The sequence below is a fragment of the Pogona vitticeps genome, chromosome 15, assembly GCF_051106095.1.
Source record: "Pogona vitticeps strain Pit_001003342236 chromosome 15, PviZW2.1, whole genome shotgun sequence".
NCBI classification, from domain to species: domain Eukaryota; kingdom Metazoa; phylum Chordata; class Lepidosauria; order Squamata; family Agamidae; genus Pogona; species Pogona vitticeps.
This window is the reverse complement of record NC_135797.1, coordinates 1,735,679-1,750,522: the sequence shown is the minus strand read 5'-3', so window position 1 is coordinate 1,750,522 and position 14,844 is coordinate 1,735,679. Positions and strand designations below refer to the sequence as shown.

At 46.0% G+C, this 14,844-nt stretch overlaps 2 protein-coding genes across 9 annotated transcripts in view; one reads left to right on the top strand and one right to left on the bottom strand.

Moving 5' to 3' along the window:
• Positions 1 to 8,541, bottom strand: part of CGN (cingulin) — a 57,988-nt gene extending 49,447 nt beyond the window's left edge. The window contains exon 1 of the mRNA XM_078382202.1: positions 8,342 to 8,541. The gene's annotated coding sequence lies outside the window, so the exon portion shown is untranslated. The remainder of the gene's footprint in view (positions 1 to 8,341) is intronic.
• LOC140702826 (uncharacterized) overlaps positions 1 to 14,844 on the top strand; it is a 72,081-nt gene that overhangs the window by 51,152 nt on the left and 6,085 nt on the right. For 4 of the 8 annotated variants that reach the window (XR_013539420.1, XR_013539416.1, XR_013539415.1 and 1 more), the window contains 4 exons: positions 97 to 1,131; positions 6,036 to 6,119; positions 10,459 to 10,642; positions 13,820 to 13,919. Coding sequence is in view for 2 of the 8 variants with exons in the window: in XM_072984178.2 (XP_072840279.2) it covers positions 97 to 178; positions 6,036 to 6,119; positions 9,530 to 9,656; positions 10,459 to 10,642; positions 13,820 to 13,883 (541 nt within the window). In the remaining 6 variants the exon portion in view is untranslated. Of the gene's footprint in view, positions 1 to 96; positions 1,132 to 6,035; positions 6,120 to 9,529; positions 9,657 to 10,458; positions 10,643 to 13,819; positions 13,920 to 14,844 lie in introns of all 8 variants that reach the window. The other 4 variants (XM_072984178.2, XM_078382207.1, XR_013539417.1 and 1 more) reach the window with 3 other exon arrangements.

Genomic DNA, 14,844 nt, shown 5'->3' with positions numbered 1-14,844 from the left:
TGTGCAGGGGCAGAGAGACTCTGCTAAGCAACTCAGCAGCCTGGAGAAACCTGAAACTGACACACCTGAGATTACTTCATTGATCCATACCTGCAGGTGCAGTGGGCGGAATGGAATTCGAAGGGTATGTGCGGCCGCTGCAACCTTTCATCTCTTGTGCAAGGCTAAGCTGTCCCAGGTAAATAACGTTTAGCGCGACAGACACGTCCTTGTTATGGAAAGGAGGTTATTTAAGAGCCATCTTGTGTCTGGTAAGTAAGATTGCTGTGCCACAGTTTGAGGTAAGATTTAAAGATTCTTTCATTGCCCTTCCTTCCCACCAGAAAAGCCCTGACTGTGTAGCGATGCATACTGATTCTTTTATCTCTAAATACACTCTCTAATGAATTGAGGCCCCACAGAAAAACTGCACACAGACATTTTGATGAGGTCTACACACCTGAAAGTCAAAGCATGTGCAGACATTTTCATGGGGCTTAGAAGCTTGGAGTCATTTAACATTTGAACTCCTGCTCCAACTCCATAAGGTGAATTATGTGAAATACGCTAACTACGTCAGCATTTTAAACGTTCTCAATAGTGAGCACTGGTGTACAAGCTTCAGTTACGGCAGCTGAAATATGAGGCTGCTGAGGAACAAGAGAGAGGCGTCAGCAGAGTCAGCTTAAATGGAAAAACATCTGCAGAAGTGGAAGGAATCATCTTTAGGAGAGAAAAAATGTTAAAAGTCTAAGGGGAAGAAATACTACCTCCACAAAACACAGGCCATTGAAGCCTAAATATGTCCATGGGCTATAGAAACATCATTGCGTGTGCAGGAAAGGGATGAAATGGCCTGCCTGAGAGGTGGGCATGGCTGGCCAGAACAGTCAGCACTGTGGAACCCACTTGCTCTCATTCTGTGCAGTTATGAATAGCAACCAGTCACTTATGAAGGCATTTCCAGAGGATGAGCAGCCTTAGCCTGTTGCAGGAAAGAAAGAAATCATGACCAAGCATCTTGTGTGACATTGAAGGTTGAGAGATTTATTGTGGTCTGAGCTTTGCTGGACTTGGCCCCTCCTCTCACACAGTTACAGAAGTGACCCATCACAGCATCAGTCATTTTGCAAAGAAGGCTCTAGAACAGAGGTAAGCAATGGTCCATGGACACTAGGAAGGCCTGTGGATGGGCTTTGGGGGAGTCTTTCAACCAGGCACAAAAAAGAGAGGTTTTCTTCAATCTCTTTCAGCTTCTCTGTCCAGTCTCCCCTTTCGTGTCAAATATAGTCTGCATTCTTTTTGCAATGAAACCAAAGATGCAGGAATGATGACCCCAGCTAAAGAAACATTTTGCACTTAACCTGACTGTAAATATCTGTATAAGACAGCAAGCTTTGTTATGCCAAGATTCTAAAGGAACAGATAACCTATCCCAAGAATTTTGATTTTATTTGCTTTCAAAAGGGGAAGAAACTGATGTTTCTAATCCTTAAGAAGATGGTGAATTCTCAGAAGCTGAAGTGGGGGGAGAGAAATCTGGTGGCTGGAAGGGAAGAGGGCCCCTTTTAGCACTCTGACACTATCCATAGGAAAACTGAAATGAGAATGCTTCCCTTCATCCTCCTTCGTTTGCACATCAGATTTAGGTTTAAAAATTATGTGTTTGGATGCCCAAATCTGGATAGTTTGGCATGCAATTGGGGGAAAAGGCTTCTATATATAAATGTAAAGTTTTGGCTTAAGAATATGGATAAGTGCACCTGCCCTCCCCAGAAAATCCTTTAATGTTGTGTTTTATTCTGAGAGCCCACATCTGAAGCGCTCAGTGTCATTTACAAGCTTATGCTCCTTTTGAGAGTCGATCTTGCCCTCAGTTGCTCTCTGCAGATTTTCACCCAGCACTTTCAGTGAGGCAGCTCAAAGCTGTGATCTCGCAGACTTGACGTTTTGACAAGACACTTGAATTCCTATGCAGCCCTCCCAACCAGTGCACTAGGATTATGGCTCCCCAATTCCAGAGATTCCGCATCATTAGCTTTTCAAAATCTCGGCAGTTAAATACAAGCATGCAGAGAAAATCAGAATCATAGAAGAATGGAGTTAGAAGGGGCCTATAAGGCCATTAAGTCCAACCCCCCGCCTTCATGAATTATTTTCTTTGCCTTTTATGCAGGCCTATTCAGACACGGTTTTAAACTGTCTTAAGTACAGTTTGGAGAACAGTGTGAGGTCATTGTCAGGTAATCAGACTGCGTGTTCTGTGCTATCAAGTCAGAACCGACTTACAGTGGCCTTCAAGGTTACTGAAACATTTCAAGGAGTGGTTTTACCTGTTCCACCCCTTCATCTCCTGTGACTTATGAGCAGTGATTCGAATTCTTGTCTCCTGTTACTACATCCACTAAACCATACTGGGTTTCCAGACGGAAGCATCCAAACAGAAGCAGAGTTTCTGTATTCTCCCAACAACCACTTTTCAAAGTGCATTTACCAACCATAGGTTGTTCGAACCCCAGTTTGGCACCACTTTTGTACCGAGATGGGCTCTGTTCTCATCTTGTGCTTGAGCAGAGTTTGGTACAGTTCCTTTTTACCAAACTGGGGGATTCTGGCATAAGTAGTAGTAGTAATAGCTTCTTCACACTCCCAGGCTTAGAAGAACAAGACTGCTTTAAAGCCATTAGAAAACCATAGGGATTCTTATACATTCATTTCGAGTTTGTCATTCCACAGGCAAGGAAATTAAACATGAAAACCTGAAGCATAGTTAATCATAAGCCAAGCTTTCAGAACATGAAAAAAAAGGCACCTGAAGCACATACACAAAAATAAGAGCTTGCCAGGGTACTGTACTCTTAAAATCATTATTTCCTCAATCCACTTTTCCACCAATTAAAGCATCTACCAAAAGTTACAACTTTCAGCAACACAGGTAGATAGATCCAACGGAAGTGGTTTGGGCTTGGAGCCAGTAAACAAAAGTCCAGAACCTTGATCAGCTTAAAGCTACTAAGGAAGGACTGTCTGTGGGATTGCTGCCGTAGAGGCATGGATTCCTAAACCAAATAAAGTTGGAAACCTTGACTGTAAGACTGCTAGTCTCAGATAAGAGAAATTCTGCTGGCCACATTGTTAAGCTAGGGGCAGGAAGACCTTTGGCCCTTCAGATATTTTGGACTTCAGTCCCCATCAGCCCCAGCCACCCAGGCGAAAGGAAAGGGATTTGAGGCATTGTAGTTAAAAATACTTGCCTCTTTTTCCACCCATGCGCTTTTCTTACAAACTCAGTGGAATCATTAGAAAGATTTATACAAAATCGGCAAGGTGACATCACTTATTTTTTTTAGTTTATATCCATTTTGCAGTTCATAGGGGTGGCGTGAGGGGCCAGCAAGGCAGTTATTTAAACATTCATCATCATTAGAAGGATGGAAAAACCTCACTGTGTTTTGGGGTCATGCAGCATTCCAATTAAGAACTTTTCAGCTGCATACCTGGCACTTCTTAAGAGCTCCATCCAACGGAAACCGGAGCCTTCTCAAAAAAGCAGTCTTTTAACAGGCTGGAAGAAGGATTAAAACTAAAAAATTGTAGGACAGGAGAAATTAGGCTGAACAGAAAAGAATCTCGGTTCAAAAAACCAGCAGTATTTACTTCAAACTGGTACTCTAGGGATTATCAACTGGGATCTGGAAAACTGTATAACCATTTCTGGGTGGGCAAGGAAGTTTTGAACTTTTTCCAAAACAACTAATCTGCCTCTCTCCCAAACATACAAGGGATAGCAAAACAATCTTGCAAATTGATAGTAAGTTTCAAAAGTCTAGCCATCTTAGTCTGTTTTAACAAAAACAGAAGAATTGCAGCTTCAGTAAAAGCAGCAAATATATTTCAGTGTGAGCTTCTGTGGATAACAACCTATTTGTAGTCCACAAATGTTTGTCTCAAAAAGTGCATTATAATTCATAAAAGCTCACACAATAAAATTGGTTGTTTAGTTTAAAAAAGTGTCACAAAACAACTATTTCATAATTTATATTGCTTGTACTGCAGTACAGGAAGACAAGTCCTGCCCATGGGAGCTTACAAAGCTTGTACAGTTTAAAAATGTTTACGAAGGGCAAAACGACGGAGGAAGGGCAGGGAAATGGAGGCACAAGTAAAGATAGAGGAAAATGTGTGACTGTTACAGTGGCACATACTCAAAGCTTAGATTCCATGTGAGATGAGCACTAAGAAGTGAGTGCCATACATGTCTCAAAATGGGTTTGGGGGGAATTAAAAGTGGCAAGGCATGGCACTGTCCAGATGTTATGGGAAATAGGAACAAGTATTTAAAATGGAATAATTGGAGACTTATTTGATCCAGCTCAGCATAGGTTCTTCGATAAGGGCAGAGCATCTTTAATACCCTGTGAACATTTTTTTAAAAAAACCACTACATGTTTTTAAACCAAGCATGAAATTTTTAGTTACAACTCTCATAATCTAGCCAAGATGGGGCAATCTGAGAGCACTTTGGATTTTTAATTCCCTAACCCTAAGAGTCCCTTCTCTTATGCCTGCTGCCTTGAATTCCTCTGTAATCACCCGTCTTCCACTGACCTCCAAAAGAAAGAGAGGGAGCAAACCGTCTGTAACTAGTTCCCTGGTTTTGAAAACACGTAAGGAGACGAAATCCTACCATGGAGCTGGTGAGACTTCTAGAATGGTTGCAGCGCAATCAGAACAAAGTATGTGCACGCTGAGGGGCAGCAGCAAAATATTCTTTTTTCCATAACTGTGCTGTTACACATGCACATGCCGCAAGAATCAAGATGCATTTTGCAAGCACCCATGAATTTCATGCCAGTGGGTTGATGCAGGAGGAATAAAGAACAGTAGGATCCAACTGCAACCATTTTTTAAGATGGCAATCCCTACACACAACATCTCTTGTGACTCCAGAGGAAGAATCTACTCAAGAGTTTTTTTTTTCCTCACAGACTAGTGGAATGAATGCCAAAGTCGCTTAGCTCTACAGTCTCCTGATCTATGAAATGGGTTGATCTTTTCCTTTTTTTAAATGAGGACAGAGGATGAATGGGCAAAAAAGAATGAGTTGTCCGTCAGGAAGCATTAATTACAGAACAGTCAACATGAGGAAGGGCAGAAGACGAGCTCGGTTCTGCAACCTCTTCTGATGCAGGGCTAAACGCTAAGCAAACGCCGCCCAGAAAGTATGACACTGGCGCCACCCTTAACCAGAACTACCAGACCCGTCACTCACGAAGGGACAACTTAACAGTAGAAATAAAGCCACTTTTCAGACAATTCTGCTGCCCCAGTGGCTCAGGTTGTCTTGTGCTAGAAGATCGTCCACCAGAACGTCGAGCAACAAAGCGAGGCCGCCCAAGAAATGGCTGTTAAATGTTTTAAAAGCATTGCATTACAGTAGGAAGCACAGGTTTCACTTAAGCAGGTCTTCAGCCCTAAAACAAAGAAGCGAGCAGTGGAAGTGGAAGGCGATGCCACTGATCCAGCATGGAATACATTTTCTGCACTGCCAAGCAATCTTGGAAAGTCCCTTTCACAGCCGGGATATAATTTATAAACATCACATTTAGGATTTGCATGGAAGCAAGTTATACATAGGTATGCACAGTAGTCTGATCATCATATATGTGCTGGGCACAGTGGCCAGCTTTTTAGGGGGAGGCAGGGGGTCAGGTTTTTAATTAGTTTGAGAGCAAGTTCCAAGCCCGTTTTTGCCAAGGAAATGGTTTGGACCCTGCCCCACCGCCTCACTAATTGCAGGTGCCCAAAGGGACTTTGGACTGGAATTTCCTGAAACAACAAGCCCACCTAAATAGCTCAAGGCTGGCATGTCAGACACAAAAGCCTGGTATTTTGGGGGGACGATCTGAGGGTGCAAAGAGGCAACCCCCATAAGGCCTAGGAGCTCAATTTTGCTAGCCCTGTTTGTTTATGACACTTATTTTTAAGAATCAGTCGGCTTTGCAGGGCAAGAATCAATATTGACTGTCCTTTTTTCCACCCCGCTTGTCTGTCAGGTGGTGACTTTTGACGGCGCCCCCAGATTCACTGAAATCTCCAGAGGCCAGGGCCCTTTTGGAACAAGGAAGGCGGAAAAAAAGGTCAGTGGTTTACTTAGCAAGATCTAAGTTTTTCCTTCTTCGTTTATCCAAACAGGACTTGACAACAGTCAGATTCTTTCCAGCAGGGACCAATTAAGCAACGAAGTCTGGCTCCTATGGAACGTGCGTGCTTGCGGGCCTCCCTCCCCCCCCAGCCTAGCAGTTCTCGCAGACACAGGAATATTGTTTGCCCTACATGGGAAAAAAACAAGAAAGTGAAAGGGGAGTTTCAGCTTTTACTCCAGTTTCCATCAGCTGATAGAGAGGGTGGGGAGAGGAAGGACATAAACCCTGCAGGTGTAAAAGAAAACCACCAGACAAATAAGAGGAGAGGGAAGAGGTCAAGAGTCCTGCTGAGCCAAAGCACTGGGAAGTGCCAGTCTTCAGAATACCCTTTGAATGCAGGAACGGGCTTGCGTTCCCAGGCACACCTTCACAAAGGCTGGCTGGCATTAAGCAAGTGGTTCTCTCCCTGCAGACTTGAACAGAAAGAGGAAAAAAGCATTCCTGAGGGAGGAGAAATTATTGTAGAATAGCAGGAGGAAAAGGGGGTGCGGGCAGGGGCTGTGGCCCCCTCGCTTGGACCTCCTCCTGCCAGCTGGAGGTGAGGGCAGCTGTCCTCGGACCCCTGCAGGTGGGAGGCGGCCCTCGGTCTTTGCTCTGCAGCTGGCTTACAACATCTGTTTGAAGAGGACGGGGTGAAATCCCTCACGGAGCCTTGCTCGCCCCCTTCTTTCTTTCCTACCCTTATCCAGGGCACAGAGGGGCAAGGCCCCTGCCTTTCCTCCCCGAAGTGAGCAGGGATAGGAATTGTTTCCTTATTGGGGCCTCAGTGAGTGGAGAAAACACTTAAAAGAGGGCGGCCAAGGGCTCAGTTCCTCCACATCAGGGAAGGGGTCTAGTAAGACCATAGAGCAGTAATCTGAATTTTGAAGTCATATGAGTTGTGTTGCTGCTACAGCCGAACCCGACAGAAACAGGAGAGTTCATGGAGGACACCTCTCTTGGTGGCGATCAGCAAGGTATCTAGACGGAACCTCCATGTTCAAGACCAGTAAAACTTTTGATTCTCTGGCCAAGCAAACACACATTGGGGAAAGGACACCACTTTCATGACCAGCCTTACGGGCTTTCTTGAGGCATCTGATCGCAAATAAGGATACAAAGGACACTGGATAACAGAAAGATTCCAGCCTTTTACTTGTATTTCATAATTAGTCCCTCACTTTTGTGTTACTTGTTTATCCATTACATCCTTTCCCCCCTCCATTCTCCCCAGTGGAAGAAGGCTGTGAGATTCAGTTTTCGTACACATTACCCCATGCATCTAATTTTACCCGTTTTACATTTCCTCTACTTCAGACATGGCAATCCTCTTTACTGAACCACCATGGAAAATTCTGTAGTCACACCTCTTACACAGAATCCTGGCTTGATTTTTCTCTGGTAAAGCTACCCTGAAAGGGGGGGGGGGGGAGAGACATGTTGCTCTCCTAAAGCTTTGCACAGGTGCATGCACGCGCACACAACTGCCTCCCATCTGAATCCTCCCCCACCCTCCTCTGGGTTTCCTTCTGGTTGTAAACAGAAACCACCACCTCCTTCAGGTTGGGTGCCGCCTGCTCTCCTCAGCAGCCACCCCGAGTCCCGCATGCCAGAGACCTAGAACTGTGGGACGGCAAACCCCCCCCCCCCCCAAATCACGCAGACTTCTCTCAGTCCCTGGATTGCCCTGGGTTCAGGAAGAAAGTTTTGAAAAAACCCAGGATTGCCCCGGGTTGAGGAAGAAAGTCCCGAGAGCGCGCCCAACCCCAGGGAGCCCAGGCTGCTTCTGGGGTTCCTGGTGCCCGACTCGGCGGGAGGGAAGGGGACTGGCTTTCCCTCAAGGCCGGCCCGCCAGCAGCCAAGGAGGGGAGCGAGAGGGTTGAGGCGCGCGCTGGAAGCAAGGGTGCGGACTGGGAACGACCCACCACTGGAAAGCGGCAGCCCTCGACATGCACGAACGGATGCGCCACTTTCTTTCTCCCCATCCCTTTACGGGGCAGCAACGCGGGGAGGGGAATCGGGCCGGGGAGGGGGGTCCCAACGGACCTAGAGAGGCAACCCGGGTGGAGAAGCATCGCCGGACCGCCGCTTAAAAGGAGGAGGAGGACAAGAGGCTTATCGTTCAAGAAGAAGCAAATGGGGGGGCGGTTTTTTTCCCTCACCCCATCCCGGCTTACCCGTTTGGTTCCTGCGGGGCCGCCCCACCTGTCCCGCCGAGCACCGACCGCGTCTCCCACCTTCTCTGCCTCTCACTCGCTCAACCTGTTACCTGAGCTTCGCGCGGCAGTCCCCGCCCCTGCCCTTTCCCATTGGCTCTGCCGGCGCCGTCGGGCCCCGCCCACTCCCGCCCTATTAGGCACGCCCACACGCGCGCTCCCTCCCATGCCTCTTCTCGGCCGCCCTCCCGGGCCGGCGCTTGATTCGCCGGGTGGGCTTGGCTCTGCCGTCGAGACGTCATCAGGCGGGAAAAGCCCGGGAGCGGAGCGGAAAGGGGCGACGGCGATCAACATGGCCGCCGCGTTCGGAGCCCAGGGGGCGGGGCGCGAAGGGGAGGAGCCTTAGTAACCAGGCTCCAACTGCCGCCTCCATAGCAACCAGGCTGCTAGGTGAGTTTATGTAGATGTTAAGCCGGACTCCTTTTCATAACATCCTGATACGGAAATTTTGAAGCTTTCGTCAATTTTTGTGCATGGTAAGATTGATGGAAAGCCGGCCCTGGTATCATCCTAATGGTTAACTGCCTTTAAAACGATCATTACAGGTTTGGTTTTAAAGCCATTTATATTTGTTTCTTAGTTTAACACTCCCTTTTACTTTAAGCATTTTCAGTATAAAGGTTTTTAGGGTTTAGTGTAGGGTTTTTTAACCAAATCCAATAAGCATTTTAAACAGGGGAGTTGCATTAAATATTGCACACGGTTGCCTAAAAGAGTAACATCTCTGATTGTTGACACAGGATAGAAGACCCAGCCCAAGCTAAGTCCTGTTGGATTGCGGGGCGCCAGACAGTGGTGCAGCTAGCAAATATTTGTGCCTGAGTTCCTTTTCAGGTGGATAAGGATCCGACTGCTGTGTCATAGAACTGCCCTCACTCTATTTCAGATATTTTCCTGCCACAAAGTTGCTTTTGAAAAATAAATTTCTTGTCCCTGGTTGCCAGTTGCCAGAGTTGGACGACACAAACGCGCACACACACTGCACACACGCATTTAACTCGGGAGCTGCTGGTCAAGATTTCTGCTTTGCCGTTGCACCAGCCACCCAAGTTCAAAAACAAAAACTTCATAAAGTCAATGGGCAAAAGAGTATCTTGGGACAGCTGGCGCTGGAGGGAGAGGGGAAAAAATTTTTCATTCATCCCTCAGGTCTTCAAGGCTGAAACCTCTTCTGCTCAAGATCCATGTATGAACTCCGATCACCCTTTGCAAACAAATGACAAGCCAAAAGGAAAACTCTCGTTCCCCCATGATACAGATGTGGCTGACCATATAAGTACGTCAATTAGATTTTGCGTAGCACATCCTAGAATTAAGAAAACAAGGCCCTGAGCCACCGTGGAGGATGTTTTGGAGTGATGAGATTAGAGTCTTGATGGGGAAATCTGAAGTCTAAAGAGACATTGCCAGAGAAGGCTGCCCGGCCAATTCTCCTCTCTAGCTGTGACCAAACATAAGATTCTTCTTGACACTGCTTAGAAATGAACCAGTTTTTTTCCAAGGGAAAAGCTTCTTGTTAACCATAATGCTTTATTTTTCCTTCAGGCAACCCAGGGCAGCAAATGTGTGCTATACTCTTCCTTCCTTGTAACAGCCCCAGCAGGGATATTGGCAGCGGGGGGGGGGGGGAGAGAAGCATTTTTGCTTATTATATGAGTGTAGTACTTAAATTTGAATCCAGAAATTTCAGTTTTTGTTCTGCATTTGCAATAGTTCACCCAGTCCTTTAATCTTTGACATATTTTCTTTTTTAGTTTTCTATTAGCATTTTAATGTTTATTCATTATACTTTAAATGTTTACATCTCAGTTTGCTCGCTACACTCAGAGTCACAGTCGGTTCTGTTCTGCCAGATGAGCAGCTTCTCCATAACTTAAAAGCAGACCGACTTTCAAAGATCCACATGAGCCTATATTAGCCCAGTCAAAAGGAGACACTGTCTCCTCATTTTGAACTAGCAGAGGTATACAGACCTTTCCTGAGTTTAGCAAAGCGAAATACTGTGAAATAGCCCAGCTTTGAATGTTATGGCTCCTGACGCTTGAGCGCATAGCTCACCCCACCCATTTCCCTTCCAGGTACCAACAGGAGGCTGAGACACAGTCACAAGGTGTTCTTGTCGTGCTCATCTCTTGCCTTTGCGCTGACCACTTGCCACCACCACCAAAACTCCCCGAAGGCCCGTTTCTCTGCAGCCAGCAGTGGAAAGAATGGCAGGAAAGAACAACGAGGCCGACAGGGACAGAGGCCAGGAAAACACAGGTAGGGCTTCTACTGGATGAAGTAGGCCAGTGTTTTCATGGAGGCTGAGACCCCCAGTGTATTGTGTGCTCTGCCCTCATGATGGAACAATAAGCTCCATTCATTCAAAACTTTTTTTTGCTGGACTTGCCAGAAGGCACCCACAAAACAGAATGAGCCATTTTGCCTGCCATGGAGTGTTATTTCTCTTTAAAGAGGAAGAGGGGCCCAAATTCTAATCAAGATCCCCAGTTTGCATAAGGTTTGACACTGTCTGGCGAACACTGTTGATTTACTCAACAATAATTTGTTCTGTACTCTTAAAAAAACCCAGACAGAATAAGAACCACGTTCACCATGAAACAGTCCAGTAACAAAAATTATGACGGTCAGGGAAAGATAATATTCTAGAAACATTGTTGATGAGAATGCAAAAACTGCTGCCACAAAACCTTTCCGCCATTTGTTATATGAATTAAAACAGAAGGCACTTAATGAATTTCTTCATTTTCTTAATACTGTAAATAGTTTTGAGAGCTTTATTGAACAGAGTGGAGATACAGGCTCCTGTACAAATGGTGTCCTGTCCATGACAGATCATCAAATTTAAGTTCAGAACTCCCTCAGAGCACAGAACACACTTGGAGAAAGCAGGTTAATGATTGAACAAGCCATACCTCAGCCTTCCTGAAGCTGGAGCCACCTATCTGGGGAGGGGTGATTTTAGGAGAGAGAGAGAGAACCCTTCTATAGGGCTTCTTTTTTTCCACAGCTTTTCCTTCCAGTGGACCAACTCTCAAGTCCCATCACACCCCCAGTCCTAATTCCTACACAGTCATCACTTTCTGGTTCTGTACTCTCTCCACCCTCATTTCACAGGGATGAAGAATCCCGAACCGGACGCCACTCGGCTCCTGTCAGCTTTCCCTCAGGATTCAGTTTAAAAGCCTCTGTGCCACCTTTTCAATGTTGAGTGCCCGCAGTCTGGTTCCGTGACCGTTCAAGTGAAGCCTGGCCCTCTTGCCCAGCGTGTCCCAAAACGTTCCCCAGTGCCTAATGAATCCAAACCCCTCCCCCTGGCACCACCAGGGGAGCTCAGGGGTCCACGCATTGAGACCCCCTGAGCGCCGCCTGCCGAGCTGGCCCTGCACAGAGAACAAGTAGTGCTTCTGAGAACACTCCGTTTGGAGAAATACCTCTGATGCAAGTAAATGTGTTGAGTGTATAAGGACGTGTGGACTTTCCAAATGAATAATATTAGATCCATTTGTGCCTTACTCCAAATATACTCCAGAGCCTATGGGGCTTTTTAAGGTCAAGCCACCACTGTGGATCGTTCCAGACTGATACATGCATTTTAACAAGCAATGGGTAGGGAATCTTTGTTTTCCTCCCCTTGGGCTGTGGGAAACATCACTGTATCCCACAACACTTTGTGACTTTGCTCCTGGAAGATAAAGGATGGGAGCTAGCTTGGGGGAATAAGAAGAAAACAGCTTTCATTCTTCCCTAACCCTGGAATGAATCACAGTGGCATGCCATTCCTGGAACTTTGTCACCCAAATTATGTTTTTCACTGGGCAGTCAACAGCTCATTAGCTTTAATTAGATCACTGCTCTGTCATTTTCTTTTCTGCTTGGGTAAGGCTGTGGAACAAAAAAAATACTAAACTTGACACAGAATGTTAAGAGCCACTGAGCTGGCAGTCATGGGAAATCCTCTTCGGCCCTGCCGGCGTTTTCTGGATGGCCAAGGTCCAAGGCTTTAATTGGAAGCAGGAGTTCAACAAGAAATACCCCAAGGGGTGGCAAGAATTAAAAAGAACCAAGTTGAAAACCTGTAATTTTGTTTATTGCTTCTCTGCTTCTTGTAAGCCTTAGGAGCATCTACTGAGACACGATTCTCTGCAGAGAGAGAAGTATGATGCAGAAGCTGCTAATGCAGAGGGGCTTAAGTGAAGCAGCCTGGAGCAGGAAAAATAGCCAGAAGAATAATCGCTGGTTTGTAATGTAGTGTCAGTTCTCCTCACAATGCAAGGAATATGTTGTTGATGCACAACTCCCAAGTTTTTTAAATTCACATTTCCTGAGAATGGAAGAAGCTGCTTTATTCTGAGTGAAATCAGACCCTGGGGCTCACCTCGCCCAATTACTGTGAAACAAGAAATTTTTAGGGCTCATGGCAGAATTCTTTCTAAGCTGCATCTGGAGGTCTCTGATGTTCTCTAGTGGTCTCCCATTCGAGGATTAACCAGACCAGACCCTGCTCAGTAGACAGCCTTGGCCAAGATCTGTGCATTCAAGGTGTGGGAAGGTGTTGTGACTGGCTGGGATCCAGCTACCAAAATGTTCGTCTCTGGGTTCACCTGAGGATGTCACGTGGGCCCCACCTAGCAGCCAGCTGTTGAGCAAGTAAATGTTCCTCCTTGGTGTCTCTGAACAGAAATTATTCAACCTTTTATGCAGTTCATTGCTAGAGAAGACTCATGACCAGCACCACCTGGCTTGCTGGCCACACAGTGGTGCCCACCAGAACCTTGGTTACAAAATGCCAAGTGTGTGCAGGGAAGGAAACGGTAATCATGCTGTTTTCACCCTTGTGGGAAGTGGCAAAAAAATGGGGTTAAGTTTGACCCTATATCTTCTGGATTGGAAGAACGCCTGCTGAACTCACTGTGGCCCACTGTTGAGTCAGTGTGAGCAATACCATAGTACCATGCTCTCTATTCCTGATGTACAAGGAGCGGATCATCTTCATTCTTTTTAGAGGCAACTGTAACCCTCCAGATGTTGCTGGCTCCCAGGATTGCTCATCATCCTCTGGTGGCTTGGCTAGGGCTGATGGGCATTGTAGTCCAAGCCCATCTTGATGGCCACAATCGCTTGGCCCTGTTCTGAGAGGGTTAAGTTGTTTGTCATGTAGCAGCACAAATATGTTTCAAGGAAAGGCTTTGAGGGCCTCTGGCAGCCACTGAAAATTTAAAAATAAAACACAAGATTGACACATACAGGCTATGATTCTAGAATTTATCAGGACTTCTGATTAGATGCTCATTATATTGTTTCATGCTAGAAGCTTCCTTTCTGGTTATATGAGGACAGCAGGACTAGTGAAGTGTTCTGAAAGACCAGCATATCCCAGCACTGATTTGTGAATGCTGTCTAATCTGAGTCTGTGTCTTCTTTCATCTAATAAAGATTGACCTGTTGCTTCTGCACAGACTGCAAAGCAGCAGCGCTGGAGAGTGGTAAGAAGGTCTAGATCCTGACCCCTTCACGCTGCCGCCGTCGTTACCAGGTGAGTCCTCTGGTAATGTTTCCTGTGGATGCTGCAAATGTAAACGAAAGAGAAATAACTTTATAGGTCAACTAGAAACACACGTTGAGCTTTAATTCAAAGGTGAACCTCAACTGAATTAAAGTTGAGTTTTAATTCAGCTTCTCCCATAACTAGCGCCCAAACATCCTTTTCATAAACACGTCTTGTTCCCAAGCAGTAAAACAAGCGACGAGTGTTTCACCAACCTGAGAAGGGACAAAAATAAACTAGGACAGTTTTTTAAATCTACTGCACCAGGACCCCCATTTCACAAAAGGCAAAGAGGTGAGCCTGAGACACAAGAAACAGACCCAAGGAATGGAGTACAGGGTGAAAGTTGGGGGGTAAGGAGCTCAAAGGGCCCCCCAAAACTCCACTGCTCCTTTGATCCCTGATGTGCTTTGTAGTAATGCACATTATGGATAAGAAGAGCCGATTATTTCTCCATCAAGCCTTGTTTAGTACAATTCACATTAATAGTCAATTCCAATTCTGTTGTTTCAATTACTTTCTATCCCACTTTAAATTAATATTCCAATCATAGAATAGTGAAGTTGGAAGGGGGGGCTATAAAGCCATCAAGTCCAACCCCCTGCTCGATGCACGAATCCAAATCAACCAGGTGGTTGTTTGAGTTTCTCTTGAATGGCTGCAGTGTTGGAGCGCTCACACCCTCTCGAGGGAATGGGTTCCACTGTCTTGCTGCTCTAACAGTTAGGACGTTTGTCCTGATACTCAAGTCGAAATCTGGCTTCCTGTCACTGGAGCCCATTGTTGCGTGTCCTACTTTCTGGGATGATCAAAAGCTGATCCTGCCCCTCCTCTGTAGGACAGCCTTTCAAGTATTTGAAAAGTGCTATCCTATTCTCTCCCCTCAGTCTTCTTTTCTCAAGGCTAAACATGC